The sequence below is a fragment of the Mytilus galloprovincialis genome, chromosome 4 (assembly GCF_965363235.1).
Source record: "Mytilus galloprovincialis chromosome 4, xbMytGall1.hap1.1, whole genome shotgun sequence".
Classification (NCBI taxonomy): Eukaryota; Metazoa; Mollusca; class Bivalvia; order Mytilida; family Mytilidae; genus Mytilus; species Mytilus galloprovincialis.
This window is the reverse complement of record NC_134841.1, coordinates 84,649,733-84,671,827: the sequence shown is the minus strand read 5'-3', so window position 1 is coordinate 84,671,827 and position 22,095 is coordinate 84,649,733. Positions and strand designations below refer to the sequence as shown.

Below are 22,095 nucleotides of genomic sequence, written 5' to 3'. Positions count from 1 at the left end.
AAACTTGTTCTTATGTTGAATTCTTGAGATCGGAATTTTGAATTTTGTCCATATTTTTGAGACAAATTATATCGAAAGTTTGCGGTGTATGTACATTATAATAAATAATAAATTATTGTTATTATATGGCGATATACCAATATATCTATGTTTTCAGCAATAGTGGAATGTATAATAAAAAAAAAAGATCGATTTGTCTTCTAATGTAAAGAAAACACAACAAACATCTTCTGTTACGAAGTGTGTTAGTTATCACTTAAATCAATTAAACAAAACTATTGGAAAACTATCAAATATTTGATGTGAAGCAGTCATTAAAAAACATCAAAAGTCGGTGAAATTTTAATGGTGCGTCTAACTTTATATTACAAATGTAACCTGACAAATGTTGTCCACGAAACACAAGATCAGTCATCAGACTTTCATTTTTTAAGATCAATTGGTTCAATTGACAAGTGTCAGCTTTAAATATTACTTGGCGTCCGACGTCTGCCGTCCGTCAGTAAACACTTTGTTTTCCTTGCAACTGCTGGTCAAGTTTCACGAATAGAAGGCCAAAATAATTTATTTGGTATGTACAATAAATATACTTTTTGTAATCATTTTATACCGCCAACTATCCAACATAACCGCCATTGTCATAATTGGCCTCTATCAAATCAGTACAAATCTAGTTATATCTAATTCTTATACATACAATGACTTCTGACATAGGTTTACGCCCTTGAATGACGATTTTTGACCAACTTAAGTATGCTTCAAACAGACAGAAACTGTAAACTGCAAATTTGATCCTTTGCATTCAAAACACAGACTGAAACTACCCATTTGCTCCTGGCTTAACGGGCTTAAATTACTTTTGATCAGTCTTAAAAATTTTGTCTTTTATCTTGATAACATTTGCAGATAGACCCTTTTTCAGACCATGGGGAGATTTAGAATTTGACTTTGTATCTGTTGTCTAAGTCTACACTAAACTTCGGTCTTATTTTAAACTATTAAGAATGACAAGTTTGATCTACATAAATACCAGAGGAAATCATGAAACAACAGCATTATTGTTTGTTAAAATGGGTGATAATGACACTGACAGAAAGTTCTTCAAAATGGTTTAAAAGAATATCGACATCCTCTTTTTCAATTTAGAATCTCCCATTACATCCTTTCTTCTTATTATATAATTAAATATTGGCTAACTGCTTTTATGGGGAAAATGTATACACAGATACACAAAATAGACTTTTGCATTTGAATGTCCCTTCCAAATTCATTAATCATGTTAATTGTTTAAACGAATGTGTGTCTTTGTATGCACGTATGTGTGAAGTAAACAAGTGTTGTTTTAAATGAAACGGTCGCTTTCAGGCAAGGTAAGGCTAAAGATTGTGGATTTTGTTTTAAATCAGATTTTCAAATTGCCATGCACTTGTAAGCTTGACATATAAATGAACACAATTTACAATTTCTATCTGCTCTTATATAATAGGAATCTGAAAGGTGATGACGTTGAAAAAAAAATATACGACGTATGAGTAAGACAAACTAAACTTTAGAGATGAATCAGTTAAATGGTAGCTGTTTTTTTTTTCTTACATTACGTATCGTTATGTTATATCAAATAAGAAGTCAAATACTTTAAGAATTACAATGTAAAACATTAGTCACATTATGGTTTTCCCGTTTCAATGGTTTTACACTAGTCATTTTTGGGACCCTTTATAGCTAACTGTTCAGTGTGACCCAAGGCTCCGTGTTGAAGACCGTACTTTGACTTATAATGCTTTTTCTTTTACCAAATGTGACTTGGCTGGAGAGTTGTCTAATTGGCTCTCATACCACATCTTCTTATATATGTTACACATGATTACAATATGATCATTTCAATGCAACAAAAAATGACTGGCAATTTCATAGTTGTAAAATTTATCTGTTCTAGCATTTAAGAATTTCAAGCGAAAACACTTCAGAAACATAAGTTATATTTTGAATGCATAGGGAATGTTGAAGTGGAACTGTTTTAAATGTAAGCGTTTTTCTACGTGTGGTATTAAAACTTATACACTAATTCTTTTTCAGGATTACATTGCAAATAAGATTTTATTTTAGATCTTTGAATTGGTGTTTGTATATTCATTAAACATCTGGCGATGGTTTAAACAAATCATACATGTACTTATTACCACTGAAATATTATTGTTTAGAATTTAATAACGTACATTATACCTTTTCATCTACTAGAATTTATGATCTCAATACAATCAAGTATAAAAAGAGAGTTACTGAGAGTATGTCAAAAATATAAAAAGTAAAGAAGATTACTCACAAAAACACAACTGAATACATCCTGTCTATAAAGAAGGGTTGTAATAACTAAAATATTAAATTGGGAATTATTTTTCAAGTGGCGAAAACGATCAGTTTACTTAAATGTTCAAATAAAACTACTGGTCATATTTATAAAATGTATGATTGTACTAATGGTACTTAAAAAACTAAAATCTATTTTCTAAGTCAGAAATAATACGGATTATAAACATACTCAATTAACCAAATACAAGGTTACGATTGATATGTTTAAATGGAGCTACTATTAATACACTAAAACATCAACTCTGTTCTCTAAGCTGTGACCATTGTCGATCACTTATGTCAATATATACTAGGTCTGTAATTGTAAGTCATCGGTCAACAAATGGCATACAGACCAGTATCCGATACCATTTAAACGTTTTCTGAATGTAGACTTTAGGTATACGGAATATATGAATTATGAATTAAAAACTAAGAGGTTTTGAATATACTACACTATTTTATCAAAATTGAAAATGCTTGCTAAACTTGAAATTTCAATAATTGATAACAAGGAATCAAACAAATCAGCACGACAACATCTTACATGTAGATTTATCTGTATGACAATTTCTTACATGTAGATATATCTGTATCGTAAATACAATAAATACAAATACGTATATGAAGATATATTTTACACGCTCGATAACTATTAGGTGAAACTTGTATTTTCCTGGTATATTCATATCTTCCAAGCGAATACTAGGAATCATGATTCTTGGCATGTCAGTGTTCTAAGGTTCTAGTTGTATAGCTGATGGTGTTTAGACTAGAATTATGTTTAGTTTTCACAATTTTTTTATTTATACTTTTTTTACACGCATCGTTGTCGGAACAATTCGGCTACCAATAGCTCAGCATGGAAATGCACGACGAGATATCGTTATTTTACATTTCCCTGAACATTTTTTTTTCTGCGAACATGTTTCTCTGAATTCAAGAATACTATTGAAAGATATATGTTACCCTATATCGTTTTTCTTTGAAGTTACGTCCTTTTATTAAGACTAGCGTTAAAAAAAGGGTTGAACATTTAATTTTGATTGTTTGCTCTCATCGTACATTGTATATACCCTGAGAGAGGATACATGTGTAGCTACATTGTATATACCCTGAGAGAGGATACATATGGAGCTGCATTGTATATACCCTGAGAGAGGATACATATGTAGCTACATTGTATATACCCTGAGAGAGGATACATATGTAGCTACATTGTATATACCCTGAGAGAGGATACATATGTAGCTACATTGTATATACCCTGAGAGAGGATACATATGTAGCTACATTGTATATACCCTGAGAGAGGATACATATGTAGCTACATTGTATATACCCTGAGAGAGGATACATATGTAGCTACATTGTATATACCCTGAGAGAGGATACATATGTAGCTACATTTTTTTAACTATGTCAGATGTCATTACAAATATTAATTTGAACAGTCACTATGAATGGTAACGTGCTAGTTTCAAAAGGTCACAAAATATGTTCAAAAAGTAGCGCATGAGAACACGAAACCCTCTCTGGAAACATTATTCTTTATGCAGCGATCTAAGAATAGAAGCAGCAAATACCAATTGCATAATCTTCAGTTTGAACCTGCCGGGGTTCGAACCCCTGACCTCGAGTACGCGAGACGAACACGCTACAACCGAGTCGGTCTTAAACATTCAAATAACAGTCAATTTGTTTGTTACAGTGAATAAATAGGTAATCTAAAAGTATAAATAAGATATTCCAAGTTAATGAGCCGATTCCACTTGAGATGAAAGAATAAGTGCAAATTGTGTAATTTCTTTATTACAGCAATGGCAATTGAAAATATCTATATATATCACCTAACAAAATGCTAAAATGATTACCGTTTTTTTTTTATTATCCCAGGGGAACCCTGGTGTCTGTATGTATACATATATATGTTTGACAAATAAATCCCCATTTGAAAATCAAACAGTTCCAAGCACTTACAATGGTTTCTATACAACATCTATCTTTGATGTACAAAAAAATGTACAAGAATATTCTGCCCCTACCGAGCTCGCCATGTAAATGTAAAATAGTGTTCCTCTCTTGTTTCCCATCCCCACTTCTTTTCTAAATCATTTTCATTTTATACAGTTTCACGTTCATAGAATAGATCTTGCAATTTGTGATACTGGAACTTAAAATGCCAACCAATAAGCTTATGACATGGCTATATAGAACAACAATAAGGCCAGGTATCATGAGTACTTGACTGATCAAGATGAACATTTGAAACTCCTAGAAAAATAGGCTAGAAATTATAATTTTCCGTACGCCTATTTGATATCATTATAACAAACATGGGACATTGTCAATATGTGGTCCCTTTTGGTCTATTTTTCTTTAAGAACTATTATTAGAATGAAATTCAAAACAGTGTAGCTGTGGCCATTGATTGACACATTAAAATCATCCATTGACTGGGACAATTTAGGTGAACGTTTGTATGTAACGACCAATGCTCACTATGTACTTTTTAAAAACATTTAAACTATGGGGTCACCAAAGGTTCTCAACACCTAAATAAAGTAATTCGAAAAATTAATCAGAAAAAACACGATATTTTGATTTATATCAATTATATAAATCAAAACACAAAGGTTATTCCTGATTAATTTTTCGAATTATTTTATAATTAAAGGCGTTAAGAAACCTTTGGTGACCCCACAGTTTAAATGTCTATCGTAGGTACGTCGTGAACAGTGGTCGTTACAGACAAACGTTCACGTAAATTGTCCCAGTCAATGGATGATTTTAATGTGTCAATCAATGGGCACAGCTACACTGTTTTGAATTTCATTCTATTGTAACCTTTGCATTCATATAATGACAGAAATGTAATACACTGTTGTGCCTTTTGTAAAGCATAGAATGTTAGATTTACAAAAAAATAACTTACTCTCAAAAGAAAAAAATGGTAATCTATTAAGGTTCTGAATATTAATACTAGTTCATACTGTTTTGAATATTTTAAATACCAGATCATGGTAAATACTGTTCATAAACGAATATTTTGATAAATGTTTCGCTCGATTTAAACAATTATGAATTTGAATAAATAAAATCTACATAATTATAAAAATATCTTTACTTGGACACCTTTTACTAATACGAATGATATAATGCATCTAATATTTAGATTTTAATGGATGTATATTCGAAAAATAAAGTAATCTAAAAAATAAATAATAAGTCCAGGATTGTATTAATCTTCGATGAACAAATATATTGCTATCTAGCTTATAGTTTTAAATTTTTATGGTGAAATTGTATAAAGGTGGGTGGTTGTTCGGGTGGGTGGATTGTTTTGTTTTTTTAGATGGGAGATATAGGACAGAGATGTGACTTGTGTAATCATTATAAACATTTTATTTTGTATACGGAAAGTTTAGAGAGAAATATTTAGTAGATAGAGGAGAGACGAAAGATAGAAAAGGGATATTTAAACTGACAAGTAGAAAACAAACAGACAATGCAATGACAAAAACAACCAAAAGACAAACACCAGTTTACAAAATATAACATAGAAACTATAATGACTGACCAAAAACAACCCTATCAAAAACCAGGGTTGGCCTGAGTTACTCCGGTAATTTGACAGATCCTGTTCAATATATTATGATACTAGTCGTGATACTAGTATAACATACAGTGTAGTTTTAAGCTAGTCATCAGGCACCATGCACTACATAGTGGGTTGTTAATTGACTATTGTCTAACCATTAGACAACACCAAATTCAAAAACTATCAGTCATAGAAAATTTCTAAGCCTGAAACTTGATTGAATAAGAAAGGAGTAGGTCCAGCAAGTATAAAAAAGAAGATGTGGTATGATTGCCAATGAGATAACTGTCCACAAAAGACCAAAATGACACAGACATGAACAACTATAGGTCATCGTACGGCCTTCAACAATGAGCAAAATCCATACCGCATAGTGAGCTATAAAAGGCCCCGATAAAACAATGTAAAACAATTCAAACGAGAAAACTAACGGCCTTATATATAAGACCCCTTTTTGGCCCCAAAATATAGCAATTTTACCAAATTGTTTAAAATGTAAAATGTTAGTTATTTATTGGAAAGTTATATGCTTCTGTTACATAAACATTGGCTGTTTTTGACAATATAATGCACATATATCGGGTACTAGCATCATTAAATCATGCTAAATTACCGAAATCATCACAATTGTAGCATTTTAGTTAAATTTTTTACGGTTTCCGTCTTAAATGAAAGTGGCCGCATTTGTGTTCATTCTTAATATTGAAATGTAAGTTGTATTTGATGATAATACATAACAAATATAAAGGTTGAGGATGAACACGGATGCGGCCACTTTCATTTTTGACAAAAACTATCTGAAAAGTGACATTTTTGGTCATATTTGATATATTTTTCATATTTCAGCTTGAATCGGAACGTTTTTAATGACTAATTCAGTTAAAATCTTTCACATAAACTAATTGAATCAACTGAAATAGACGCTTAAGTGTTTAAAAAGTGTCAAAAATCTTTCGTTAGAAGAAGTTGAAATTTGAGGCCAAAATTGGCCCTTACCGGACCTACTCCTTTTGAAATTCGAACAACTTTCCATGACAAAGGATAACGAGACTGTTACTAGTATAAATATTATAGACATTCAAAAATAAAAAAAACCCCTAATAAATGCAAATTAAATATTAAACCTTCAACAAGAGTAAACCAGGTGCTCCGCAGGGCGCAGCATTTTATACGACCGCAGAGGTCGAACCCTGAACAGTTGGGGCAAGTATGGACAAAACATTCAAGCGTGATACAGCTCTGAATTTGGATTGTGATCAAATTTTTGACATTATATGGTTTTTTTTACACAAAACAAATGTCAAGATTTTACAAATCAATTAAAGATTTCTTCTTCAAACTTATTTAAATCTAAAATTAAATAGTTGACACAGCATAGGTTTCTGACACAGAATGAATGTGGTCTAATGAACTTAAAAATTTTTTTTTGCCTTTGAGCAATTCACTATGCTGTTGAATATTAATCCTCTCAAAAAAATGTTTGAAGAAATTTTCTTTTTATTAATGAAATCTGAAATGAGAAAAATTACCCCCCTATTTTTTTTCACATCCCCCTTTCCCTTTTTCCAAAACTGATATCAATTCAAATTTCTAATGGAGTTTGCAACAATAACTAAGATACATCATAAAATATTAAAATGTAAAATAAAGTGCTTGTTATCACTGAATGGTAAAGATTGGTTGGTAGTAAAAGTGAATATACATTGTATACTGTATAAAACAATGATTTAAGTTGATTTAACTACTATTCTGAACAAAGAAAGATAACTCCAATTGAAAATTTCTTGCTATTGCACAATATTGTGCAATTAGATATTTCTTGCTATTGCGCAATACTGTGCAATTGAAAATATTTGCTATTGCACAATACTGTGCAATTGAAGATTTCTTGCTATTGCGCAATACTGTGCAATTGAAAATTTCTTGCTATTGCACAATACTGTGCAATTGAAGATTTCTTGCTATTGCTGAATACTGTGCAATTGAAAATTTCTTGCTATTGCACAATACTTAATATAATAATTTTGGATCCTGATTTGAACCAACTTAAAAACTGGGTCCATAATAAAAAATCTAAGTACATGTTTAGATTCAGCATATCAAAAAAGCCCAAGAATTCATTTTTTGTTAAAATAATACTTAGTTTTATTTTGGACCCTTTGGACTTTAATGTAGACCAATTTGAAAACGGGACCAAAAATTAAGAATCTACATACACAGTTAGATTTGGCATATCAAAGAACCCCAATTATTCAATTTTTGATGAAATCAAACAAAGTTTAATTTTGGACCCAGATTTGGACCAACTTGAAAACTGGACCAATAATCAAAAATCTAAGTACATTTTTATATTCAGCATATCAAAGAACCCCAAGGATTCATTTTTTGTTAAAATCAAGCTAAGTTTAATTTTGGACCCTTTGGACCTTAATGTAGACCAATTTGAAAACGGGACCAAAACTTAAGAATCTACATACACAGTTAGATTCGGCATATCAAAGAACCCCAATTATTCAATTTTTGATGAAATCAAACAAAGTTCAATTTTGGACCCTTTGGGCCCTTATTCCTAAACTGTTGGGACCAAAACTCCAAAAATCAAACCCAACCTTCCTTTTATGGTCATAAACCTTGTGTTTAAATTTCATAGATTTCTATTTACTTATACTAAAGTTATGGTGCGAAAACCAAGAATAATGCTTATTTGGGCCCCTTTTTGATCCCTAATTCTTAACTGTTGGGACCTCAACTCCCAAAATCAATCCCAACCTTCCTTTTGTGGTCATAAACCTTGTGTTTACATTTCATTGATTTCTATTTACTTATACTAAAGTTATTGTGCGAAAACCAAGAATAATGCTTATTTGGGCCCTTTTTTGGCCCCTAATTCCTAAACTGTTGGAAGCAAACATCCCAAAATCAATCCCAACCTTCCTTTTGTGGTCATAAACCTTGTGTTAAATTTTCATAGATTTCTATTCACTTTTACTAATTAAAAAGTTAGAGTGCGAAAACTAAAAGTATTCGGACGACGACGCCGCCGCCGCCGCCACCGCCGACGACGACACAGACGACGACGCCAACATCATACCAATATACGACCAAAAAATTTTCAATTTTTGCGGTCGTATAAAAATGGAAGATAAAATTGTTGACTGGTGTTTGTTGCAAGTTTAGCGTAGATAAACCGCTAGATTTCTGTTCATTATAAAACGATAAATATTTGCATAATTTCTTAACAATTTTTCATCAGTTTGCCCGAACATTGAATTTTTAGATAATTTGTGTTCCTTTTACATGTGGCGTTTTAGTTACAAATGTTACAGGTATCCAACAATGTATAACAGCATTAAGGTTTACATGACATTCGACACATTGGATTTTAGTCTTTTATTTAGTCTGTGACTTTTCTTATAATCACCATGAACAAAAGCAGATTAGTTGATAGATTAGTATTAATGTGAAGAGGTTAAATAAATTTGTTAAATAATCAAATAATCTTCTCTAAGCTTTGTCAGGTATAAATGTGTAAACAACAGCTGTGTTTTACTTTCTAATTTTCTGACCTACAAAACCAAATAACTCAAGAATGATAAAAGTGATGCTACCTAAATTTGTACTTGATCTGATTTTGTAGTAATAAGTATTCTGTATAGGTTTCATAATGTTTGGTTTGTGCAAACTTAAGCTAGAGAACGGAAACTAAAAAAGTATGCACTTTTTTCCATTTATACAGGGGCATAACTCTAGAACTGTATTTATAAAGGAGCATAACTTTAGAAAGGTTAAAGTGACGCCATCAAAAAATTCTAACTTAATCTGTGTTTTATGGTAATAAGCATTGTGTATAAGTTTCATAACATTTGGTTGAGGCAAACTCAAGTTAGAGAACGGAAACAAATTTTAGGAAATACGGACTTGTGTACGTACAGACGTACAGACGGACATGGATAAAAACTTAATGTCCCCTCATCTACGACGGGGACATAAAAAACCAAACACCAAGGGAATCCCAAGAATTCTAAAAGGAGCGAGTTCGTGTAAGAATATCTTCTGTCACTAGAATTCACACACAAAAAAACTTATCACAACAGGTCACAAGCAAAAAATTTGTATGCCAGACGATTATTTGGGAATCTAAATATCTAAGACCGCGCGAAAACATGTCACAAGTGAGTCGTATCGGTCAACCAATTCGTAATTGTGACCGTATGTAGTGTCGAATTTCGTTGTTTTCTTTCATTGCGTTTTTGTTGTAAAGAACCAACCCCTGTCAATGAAGACTATATACTATATAATGTGAACACGTTTGAGCGTATCGAAATAATTGATATACGTGTATGTTAACACCGTGCTATGAAGCCAGCATTTTTTTGATTGTCCCTCTTGTATCTTTCGCCCATCTTTATATGTTATTCAAGAACGACTGAAATTCAATGCATTCTAAGAAATTAAAAAGATAAAAACTTTGGGTATGACCTTCCCAGTATAATAAAATTATTATTATAAAAATTCGGTTCAACGTCATATGTTGAAAGTGCCCGAAACCAAAGGAAGTTCTGACTTGTAGTTCTTGAGAAAATACATCGAACATTGGGGGCATTCGTAAATATGTTTGACCACATTTTGTATGAGAAGTCAGAATAATGTAATTTAGTCCTTTTCGTTTAACGCTGTATATCATATTTATTGTTTGGTTATTGTTTTGTACATAAATTTCTGGGCCTTTTATAGCTGACTATACGATAAGGGCGTTGTTCATTGTTGAAAGCCGTACGGTGACCTATAGTTGTTAATTTCTGGGTCATTTGGTCTCTTGTGGAGAGTCTCATTGGCTATTATACCACATCTTCTTTTCTATATTTGCTCATTGTTTAATGCCTTAAGGCGACCTTACAGTATTCTTTCTATTCATTTCATCTCTAGTGGAGAGTTATCATATTGGCGGTTTTGAGAAGTAGCGATGTGAATAATAGCAACAACAAAACAGATCTAATAATAGTTTTTAGAAAATTAGCTGTGTGTAATGTTTGCGATTGTTTATTTTAACTGCTTCAGATTCTTTGTGATTCACATTCTCACGACATAGGCGTAACAATCTTTTAACTATAAAGGTTGAAACTGGGACACTTATAATGAATTTATATTGTATTTTGTGATATGAAGTGATTTAATTGACACTCGCATGTATTTAACACTAGTAAAAAGGGTGTTAAAAATAGATTCTTTGTAAATCATTTTATAATGAGACACCCTGTTTTCATCGTCGTGTAAATGTTGTTTAAATATTCTACTAAATTTCATCTGCATTTGAAACTTAAGATATTCTTTCCCTAATGATATTTTGTCGACATGCATCTTTTAACAAATCTTTTGAATTACTGATTAACTTTCATTCGTCTTCGTTCACTACGCTCATTGCATAATTTCAAGTATTTAAATCACAGCTCATTAAGCTTATCAACTTTTTATAAACACGACCTTTGACTTAATGCGCTTTCTTAACATTAAGTAAGCGAACCAAGCAAAAGAAAGGACAGTTCGATAAAAGTGGTGCTATGAGAACAGTTTTTTTCCATAGATGATCTTGTATAATATCGTTTATAAGCGTAAGTTTTTTTAAACTGAAATATAATACAAATATGTACTAAGTTCTAAAAAAACCAACAAGAACTTGTATATCAGCCAAAAATCCCAAAAACTACTAAATATATAGAGACACTATTTATATTTGAACTCTGATGAATCAATTTACATGCTTAAGTCATTACACTAAAAAAAATGACACGTACTTTTAGACTCATTGATTGATTGCTTAATTTAAGTTGCAAATATTTTATACATTTTTGGGACGAAAACACATAAGAAATGAAAACAATAGGTAGGTTTTGCCAAGTATGTCGAGCGGGATAAAACACGGGAAATTTATACTACAACTGGAAGTAGTGGTTATGTAGGATAGGCGCAATCATTTTGCATTGTAAAAGGCCACATGCTGACCGCTAATCGAAACGTTTCAAAGGTATGTTAACGTATAGGGAACGTGGTTCAAGGATCGGATTTAACGTCCACATTCAGAATGAACGTAGCTTTATCTTCATGCATCCTACACAAACAAACAGGCGTCGCAAATCATTAAGGGTTTTACTACTGGACGGAAGATGTCCAGTTACGAGAAAAAAGAATCTCTGCAGTGGCGGATCCAAAAAGAGGGGGGGGTCCGGGGGTTGGAACCCCCTTTTTGGACGATCAATGCATTTGAAAGAGGACATGTGGTTGGAAACCCCCCTTTTTAAAATGGTTGGATCCGCTCCTGCTCTGGACACGTTTACTTCTTCACTTCTAGTCATTAGTACGATTAAAAGTTCTGATACACTCATCGAATCACCACAATTGTGCCATGTCCTTCACAAATATAATTAAATAAGTTGAAGACTTAGTTTAACATAACTATTTTACGTGTATAAAGTTACAACACAGTTTTTCAATAAAGATCTCTGTAAATGTCAGGTCTGTGACACTGTGAAGGCAATAATCAAATTAAAACGTCGCCGTTACGTATGAAAGTCACGAGATGAAGATTAGAGATATATAAAAAAAAACAGCACTAGTGTCTGGATAATATCAGCGCCTATTCTAGAATAGAACATTTCTGCACAAAAAAGATAGATCTGGTATCGAAATTATATATTTGATGATAGGTGGTTGCTTCGAAAAAACAAATAAGCGTGTTGTCTATACTTCAAGCAGCTAACGAGGCTTTATACATCTATCTAACCAGATTATCAAATAGTCGCTCTGAAACTGCAATATGTTTTGCAATCAAACGATGGTCTTACAACCAATACAGTAATATCGGGTCAATATAATTCTCCCATAATCAGCCCCAATTTACATGCTTTACTTACCACATTGTTCTTGTAGAAATCCTTTATGAATAGGTCCAATTCATATCCAAATACAAGAGGAAAACTTTAACAGTGAAATTGCGACTGCATGTTATTTAGGTTAAAAAGTAAAATGTGTAGACGATCATAAATTCCTATGCTATTATCCCAAGTCTTACTGTTTCAAGCATATTGTTTAATTTTTGTGACATAATTATAACAAAGTTCAAATCCGATTATAAAAGTGTGTATTACCCAGGAACAATCAGGGCATGCGTAAGTCATGACATATTCTGCGTGTTGACTTTGAAAAAAAAAGATTACATATATTAAAAGCGAGTGGAAAAATCATCATCTTTTTTCTTATTTCAATAGATTTTCCATGATAACGAATTAAGTATACATAGAAAAAGAATGCTACAACGGCGAGGTTTATTTATTTAATGTTACATAAAATCTGCTATTGATATCTTTTCTTAAGATTTTTTCCAACTGAGTTAATCGTTTTGAAATTCAATTTCAGTCTACGCCTACATTTACTGGTAATATCTTGTAAATATTTGTGAATACATGTAGGACAATCTGGCATATAATTTCACAAAACCTTTACATTTGGTTATAAAAGATTGCATATTTTTTTTAAAGAATTTAAACTAAACTTGTTAAATGATCAGCTTGATGATGATGCTCGCTTTTATGTAGTTGGGAATTACCTAAACGATTTAGAAAAAAAACCATCGCTAATACATTCTTATATTCTTCACCTTCTTTTTTTTATTATACATGTATATACGTAGTAAAAATCATCGTTCTGACTTGTGAGAGATAGAATGAAATTCAAAACAGTGTGGCTGTGGCCATTGATTGACACATTAAATTCATCCATTGACTGGGACAATTTACGTGAACGTTTGTATGTAACGACCACTGTTCACGACGTACCTACGATAGACATTTAAACTATGGGGTCACCAAAGGTTTCTTAACGCCTTTAATTATAAAATAATTCGAAAAATTAATCAGGAATAACCTTTATGTATTGATTTATATAATTGATATAAATCAAAACATCGTGTTATTTCTGATTAATTTTTCGAATTACTTTATTAAGGTGTTGAGAACCTTTGGTGACCCCATAGTTTAAGTGTCTTTAAAAAGTACATAGTGAGCAGTGGTCGTTACATACAAACGTTCACCTAAATTGTCCCAGTCAATGGATGAATTTAATGTGTCAATCAATGGCCACAGCCACACTGTTTTGAATTTCATACTATTTACATTTTACAAGTAATCTTGCAGCCCCGAGAAGCAAGAGTTCCAATAGATTCAAAAACAAAAACAACAAATCAAAAATGCTAAAGCCACTGAAATGACTAATCACCTTCCCTTGAGAAGTTTCAGATATAAGTAACCTTACCATGGAAGCAACTAACGTTTGTAGATACACTCTTCCTTTTCAATCAGTATATGATAATAGATTGCATATCATATATACTGTTTGGCGTTTGATATATTACACAAGGACAACTGTACCTAAGAGAGGCTCTTGATTTATCAATATTACAAAATATTGTGAGTGCAAAATGTGGAGAATGAAAGTTGTATGGTTACATTATGCAATTAGATTAAAGACTTAAGTCATCATTGAATTCACGATTTGTATGAGTTGAGTTTTTATTTTGTTTTTAAAAAAATAAATATTGCTTTATTTATGATGATCAAGATAACTTGAAAGCTTCCGACTGGTTAGCTCACTCTTTTCTGAAAGGAAGTGTGAGCTTTTGTCATCACATGTCGTCCGTCTAATGTAAACTATATCAAAGATCTTATCCTCTCAAACAAGTGCACCAATTCCAATCAAAATTTAGCTGAATGGTGCTTAGGGTATCTAGAATAAAGTGTGTGTTTAATTTTCTGTTTCGTGTTTCGTCAAAATATGGCCGACATGGATAAAAATTGAACATAGGTGTTAAATGCAAGTTTTGGCTTATACCTCAAAAACTTAAGACATTTACAGATGTCTTTAAAATGTTCATTAGGGCCTGCTTTTATCAGCCCTGAAATTTTCAGATGAATCTAATAGCCCATTGTTGAGTTGATGCCACTAAATTGGTATTTTCTTTGGAAATTTTGCAGTTTTTGGTTACTATCTTTAATATTATTACATATAAAGATAAACTGTTAACAGCAAAAAAGTTCAACAAAGTAAGATCTACACAAGTTTATGTGACCAAAAATGACAAATGGTCCCATAGGAAGTTAAAGACAATTTTTCACAATTTGTTTATCATGTTTTCTAACTTTAAAATTTTTCTATGAAACTACTGCATTAAATTTTACCAAACTTAAGCTAAATGATTCTTATGTTATCTAGAATAAAGGTTTAGTTTTAATTTTTGTTTCTCAGTTCTGCAAATTATACAAGAAGTTAGGAGTATTCATTAGGTCAAGGTTTACCGGCCCTGAAATTATCAGCCTATTTAGGTATCTTACTATTAGGTTATGACCCCTGAATTGATGATTTTAAGGAAATTTTGCAGTGTTTATTTATTTTTTTTAATGTTATTTTGTTCAGCAAAGTAACAATCTACAAGTAAGTTTAATAACCATAATTGTCAATGGACCCCTTAAGGAGTTATAATAATTGTCCTTTAAAGACATTTTCACAATTTGTTCATCTAGTTGCTTACATGAAATATCATTCTTCTCAATTGAAACTGCTGAATCAATTTCAACCAAACATGGCCTGACTGAGTTTCAGAGTATCTAGACTAAGTATAAATTTTGTACATGTATTTTATTACTTTGTACGTCAAGAAAAATAGCCACTATAGCTTAAATTGGACATTGGGGGTAAAATGCTTTTTTGCTTTTGAAGAAAATTAAAATATGACAGATACAAAGAACATTTAAATTGCATTTTTAAGCCACTCATTAATATGAAAGTATATATACATAAATATGTAAATATAAAAATGAAGGTGACCGATTTAGACTCTTGAGAGCCTCTTGTGTTATGACCGTTTAGACCTATCTTTTGACCAAAGATAAGTTTAATAATAACAGATTTGATTGATGGTCGGTTCCTCCGCGAGGGTACCACAAGCCCAAAACTCTTTTGTGTTGACATGAATTATCATTGATAGTGTTATAATTAAAAAATAACTGTTGTCAAAACTTTGAGTTTTTCGAAATACTAAGGTTTTCTTTCCCAAAATAAGTAACCTTAGCTGTATTTGGCAATGTATATCGTAACTTTCGTTCTCAATGCTCCTCAACTTCATACTTTATTTGGCCTTTTATAATGTGATGATTCTAGCATCACTGTCGAGTAATTTGTGATTGAAACGCGATTGTTTCGTACACAATTTAAGTCTAGTTTCTATTATGAGTTATATTTAAAACCGCTAGCTGCTTGTACAACTGTCGAAAAGGCTAACTTTTGGAAAGCCCGCTTTCTATTCATCTTATATTGGTGTTATAGAATAAAAATAAACAGTCTGGTATAAAGAGTGATGACCTATCACCAACTGACATATCCCCAGGACTGTCCTAACGAATATCGGTACACGGGACTGGCAAAGAGTAAGCAGATAAACGTTATCATTGGTCTAGATGACAGACGGCTTTTTTTACCTGCTTGACTGCTCGAAATATATAACATTAAAGTAGAGAAACATTTTTTATTGTAAGTACCGTGATTTTGACAATTCTAAATATGCGGTACTTCATAAAATTCCCTGATGTTTTAAAATGCATAGGACACAATAAAATTAACGGTACCAATTTTCTTGCACCAGATGCGCATTTCGACGATACATGTCTCTTCAGTGATGCTCGTGGCCAAAATATCTATAATCCAAAAGGTCCAAAAAGTATAGCCAAATCCGTGAAAGGAATCAGAGCTTTGCATGAGGGAGATACATTTCTTAATTTATAATAATTTCTATCATTTTGTAACAGCAAATATTAATAACACAAAAAAATCCGTATTTTCATGCCAGTACCGAAGTACTGGCTACTGGGCTGGTGATACTCTCGGGGACTAATAGTCCACCAGCAGAAGCATCGACCCAGTGGTAGTAATAAAATTAACGGTACCAATTTTCTTGCACCAGATGCGCATTTCGACAATACATGTCTCTTCGGTGATGCTCGTGGCTAAAATATTTGAACCTGTACCTCGTTTAATTAAAGAATGTATGTATATACTTTTTTGAATTCGTAAAAGAAAAATAACTGGCAAATAAGTAATAGTTATCAAAGGTACCAGGATTATAATTTAATACGCCAGATGCGTATGAGATTTATAACACATTTATACTTTTAAAGACAACATAATCTTTTAGCTCGATGTGTAATCCTGAAATCGAGAATGTGCATTGCAAATGATAACAGACAAGATACATCGCATTAAGTAGTATATATGACGTGGAAATAAAATTCACCCATTGACACAGTTTCCCCTTCAAAATAACTTAATATTTGTCAAGTATCACAAAAGAACCATTATTCTATCTTCTATGTTGAACGCATTTATTTAATCGAACTTGAGATAAAGGATACAACAGATTCAGTTTAGTCTGCCTCATATCTTGACTTTCACCTAAAAGATGACAAGATGATCGGTTAAAAACAAAACTTTACGACCAAAAAGATGAAGTTTTATTTCTATTTAGCAGTATTTAAACAACGTCTACATACGGACACTGTATGTTCCAGTTGATAATCCAGTTCTTCATTTCATTGAGCTTACAGAGTTGCTGCGTACGAGGCAGTTAATAAACCAACAATTCCAAGTAATGTAATTGATATCCTCCCTTTGGACAAGGTTCACTTATGACCCAAAATGGTCTAAAATATCAATTTTATCATAAAACACCAAAAGTTTAAAAATTGGTTCGTAAATAGGTCTATTTCAAAAAGTCTTGATGCTCAATAAATCAGTTCATTTCATAAAAGTACATAATAATCTCCAAATTAGGCCCATTTTGGACATTTTGTCAAATTATGATGATATTGGGCAATTTGCAGACCTAAAACCTTTAGGAAAATTTTGCCGTCACCTACAATCAAAAATGTTTTGTAACCAAAAGATTCCAAATGTGATATAGAATTCATCAATATAAAAACTTTTTGGATCGTGGATGGCGGCCAAGGTTAATTATGCTAAAACAATTAAAATTTTTGACAAAATTGTCCAAAATTGACCTAAAATACAAATAATGTATATTTGAGGGGTCATAGCTTCAAAAGTTTTTAAGGAAGGTGCCAAAAAAGTATAATTTAGTCTTAAAAGTATTTCTTTTTGAAATTTGTAATTGTTTACCCCGATTTGAAAAACATTAAAAAATTAGAGCCAATTTAAACCCTTCGTGAACACGAGTTGGTTTACCTTTATGGAATCCCTGGTTTATTAACTGCCTCGTACGCAGTACTAACTGGAACATGCATTGTCCGTATGCAGTCGTTATTTTAATGTTGCTGAATTTAAATGAAATTTCACAGATGACGACCGATATGTTCCAATTGTCGTAACTACAATCCAGTCCAACTTTCCCTGAATTTGACATACCGAATTAGACTGTAATGGTTTTAAACAATTTGTTTGTGATGATAAAGGTAAACTGCCGCCCTGCTGTCTATTCCTACAAGAATAAAGGCAGCAGCAGTATACCGCTGTCCAACAGTCATAATTCTATCAAACAAAACAAATATGGGTAACTGACCTCTGTATGAACCTTAACAAAAACTACACTTGAATTAAGGAAGTTTTTTTTGCACTGACGTTTTGTAGTTTACATCTGCTTTGCCTAGGCTAAGGCGATTTCAGATCTAGTTATCGCTTGATTCCATCCGTCCGAGAGAATGATTTTATGTCAAATCTGAAGCTGCTGGGTTGTAGCGGTTAAGCGTAATTTTTTTGGCCGATAGTTTAAAATTCATTGTACAAGGAAAACTTTTGCCAAACATTTCTTGGATTCTTTCTAAATTATTCAGCAGCTTTAAAATACTGAGTTTAAGCCGGTCAGAAACTTTGTAGATATGCCGTGCAGTCATTTCACATTCGCCGAAAGTATGAATTTTACATTATTCATTGTACACGAAGAAATTTAGTAAACATTCTTCATTTTTTTTTTTTTTTTTTTACATAAATAAGGCCGTTAGTTTTCTCGTTGCATTGGTTTACATTATTTTATCGGGGCCTTTTATAGCTCACTATGCTGTATGGGCTTTGCTCATTGTTGAAGGCCATATGGTGACCTATAATGGCTGTGTCATTTTGGTCTTTTGTGGATAGTTGTCTCATTTGCAATCATACCACATCATCTTTTTATATTGACTTCTATAAAACGGAATAAATGTATATTTGGTCTGCAGTTTCACAAGAACAAGTAGGCATTTCAATTTGTCGGTAGTTTTGGATTGAATTGTAAAAGGGAACGAATAGTTAGAATTCGATATTCATGTCCTCCTCAATCAATTGGATGCAGCGATACAGATTCGATATTGGTCTTCTTACTTACACGGTTTGTGGATAAATTATTCGAATATAAACCAAGTTTTTGATATTGCTTGAAAAAAGAAAGAGTAACCTAAATTGCTTTCAAACATTTATTCTGTAAATTATTCAGCTGAAACACTTACATGCTTGCAGCAAAATAACGTCATTTGTTTAGTTGAATTCATTTTGTTTGTAAAAGTCTAGCGCAGAGACTAAAATATTAACGGAGCCATCTTGGTTGTTATCTACATGCATTCTGATTATGGTACATATACCAACTGCATCATATTAAAAAAAAAAACCCAATGATTAACTCTTTTCATATTTGAATTTGAATGGTATTTCAGTGCCTTGATATATATATATATGAGTTCGAATTCTCCCGGCCAGGGAAGAACAACCATTTTCGTCTGTATAGATCTAACATTGTTGGCCTTTTATTTTGGACGAACTATATATATATATATATAATAATTAAGAATGGACATGGGGAATGTTTAAAATAGAGAAAACAACCCGATCAAAAGCATAAGCACAAAAGAGCATTGTTTCATGTTAGGGTGAATGTTGACGCCTATTTAAACGTTTAAACCCGCTGCATTTGTTTGTCCTAAGTCCAGAATCTGATGTTCAGTGTATGTGGCTTGTTGATGTGGTTTATAAGTGTTTCTGTTTTTTTTTTTAAATATATATTAGATCTTTGGTTCTCCTGTTTGAATAGTTTCACAGTAGTAATTTTTGGGCCCCTTATAGCTTGCTGTTCGGTGTGAACCAAGGATCCATGTTGACGATAGTCAATAATCTTGAACTTGCCACTATATATTTATGAATGAACAAATAGCAAAAGGATTATTTAGATAGACAACTTACAACTGAAATTATATAGACTTGTATACTGATGAGTCTTTTGTACTGACACTAGTCCGATACCATAAACTGCATATTTGACACCAAAGATCTGCGATGTTTAGCAAATGCGCGTCTGGTTTATAAAGTTATAAGCCTGTATTTTATACATATTGTTTTATTAATACCATCAGTGAAATTATTCAATTTACATACTGCTTTAAATTTGGGCTGGTGTTATTAATTTGCATTTGTTAAAATGACATACTCCGACACCAATAATAAAATAAATGGTAAATTTGAGAGCATTAACCTGATGATCATATGAAAAAAAAATGTGTGGCGCTAATACGCTTCCGTACATATAACTATAATTACTACCATAACATCTATACTATTAAAAGAGAAGACCTCATTTTGTGTGTCGCTTCTCTTCCTTCCACAATAAACCAATCATCATGCCTCTGTGTCCTATAGGTAACATGCATAGGCGCATTTGTCATCCATTCTTCTGATTATTCAGATTGCGTTATTTTGGGAGAAAAACGACAAAAAAGGAGTCCGGATATGATTCCGTCATCAGACTGACTTTTAGTCATAGATATGATTTCCGGTTTGAAACATGCATAAATACAACCAATCGTATGATAGATAACAAAAATGAAAAATAAATAAGCCAATCAGAGCGTTCTCCATATAATGGTGTTTAGATCGCAAGAACCACAACTATTATACCTCCTTATAGAGGTCAATTATTTTTCGCTTTTATCTACATGTAAACCACGATTATACTACTTTAATATAGTAGATACTCTCTGTATTCTGTCTACTGTTTTCTTTGAAATGTTTGCTATTTAGGGGGTCATACCAATTGCATATCATATTGAAATAAGTAAAACATGTGACACAAGTACAACCAATCGTATGATAGATAACAAAAATGAAAAAAAAAAAAAAAAATAGGCCATTTAGAGCGTTCTCCATATCATGGTGTTTAGATCACAAGAATCACAACTAATTACCTCCTTAGAGACGACAATTATTTTTCGCGTTGCATATATATCATGGTGTTTGAATCGCAAGAACCACAACTATTATACCTCCTTAGAGAGGACAATTATTTTTCGCGTTTATCTACATGTAAACTACAATTATACTACTTTAATATATAGAGACTCTCTGTATTCTGTCATGGACTTTCTATGTTAGTATAGAAAGTCCCTGATTCTGTCTACTGTTTCTTTGAAATGTTTACTATTTAAGGGGTTAATATATATATTAAAATAAGTAAAACATGCTCAACTTCATCTAAAACTACCTCGACCAAAAACTTTAACCTGAAGCGGGACAGACGGATGGACGGACGACCGAACGCATGGATGCACAGACTAGAAAACATAATATTGTTGAAAGGGAAAATAGTGATTTGACAAAAATGAAAGTAAGGTAGAGATTAGAGGGAGGCAGGACATTTTTGGGGGGCGTCGGGATCGAATGTTTTTAAGCTCGGGATTTGGGGATTGATCCTTACGGGATCAGGGAATATATTTTTCGATTTTGGGATATGAATTTCTTTAAATTCTGCATCTCAGGATTTCATAGTTATAAGCGCGGGATTTTGGGATCAGGACCCCTCCGACCACCCTTCAAATTAGCCTTAGTCGGTCTTAGTCATTTATACATGATTCTTATCCTACCAATGGCATGTTAATAAGGCTCTTAAAAGAAAAAGCACTGATGGATTGTCCTAGAAGCATATTTTGTTAGACTCTTAATGGTCTATATACAAGCAGTTACATTTATTACATGTTTGAAACGGTGCAAATTTTTAATCTGATTTAACGAAGCATTGTAGCAAAGGAGAAGAATAATTGTGGTCTGACGCCAGAAACACGAAAATGAATTGA

General features: G+C 32.3%; 1 protein-coding gene across 2 annotated transcripts in view; it reads right to left on the bottom strand.

The window, feature by feature from the left end:
• Positions 1-13,031, bottom strand: part of LOC143073200 (thrombospondin type-1 domain-containing protein 4-like) — a 92,593-nt gene extending 79,562 nt beyond the window's left edge. The window contains exon 1 of one of the 2 annotated variants that reach the window (XM_076248555.1): positions 12,859-13,031. In XM_076248555.1, the coding sequence (XP_076104670.1) occupies positions 12,859-12,863 (5 nt within the window). In that variant the 5' untranslated portion in view covers positions 12,864-13,031. Of the gene's footprint in view, positions 1-2,323; positions 2,359-12,858 lie in introns of those variants that run through there. The other variant, XM_076248554.1, reaches the window with a different exon arrangement.
• Positions 13,032-22,095: the final 9,064 nt, after the last annotated feature.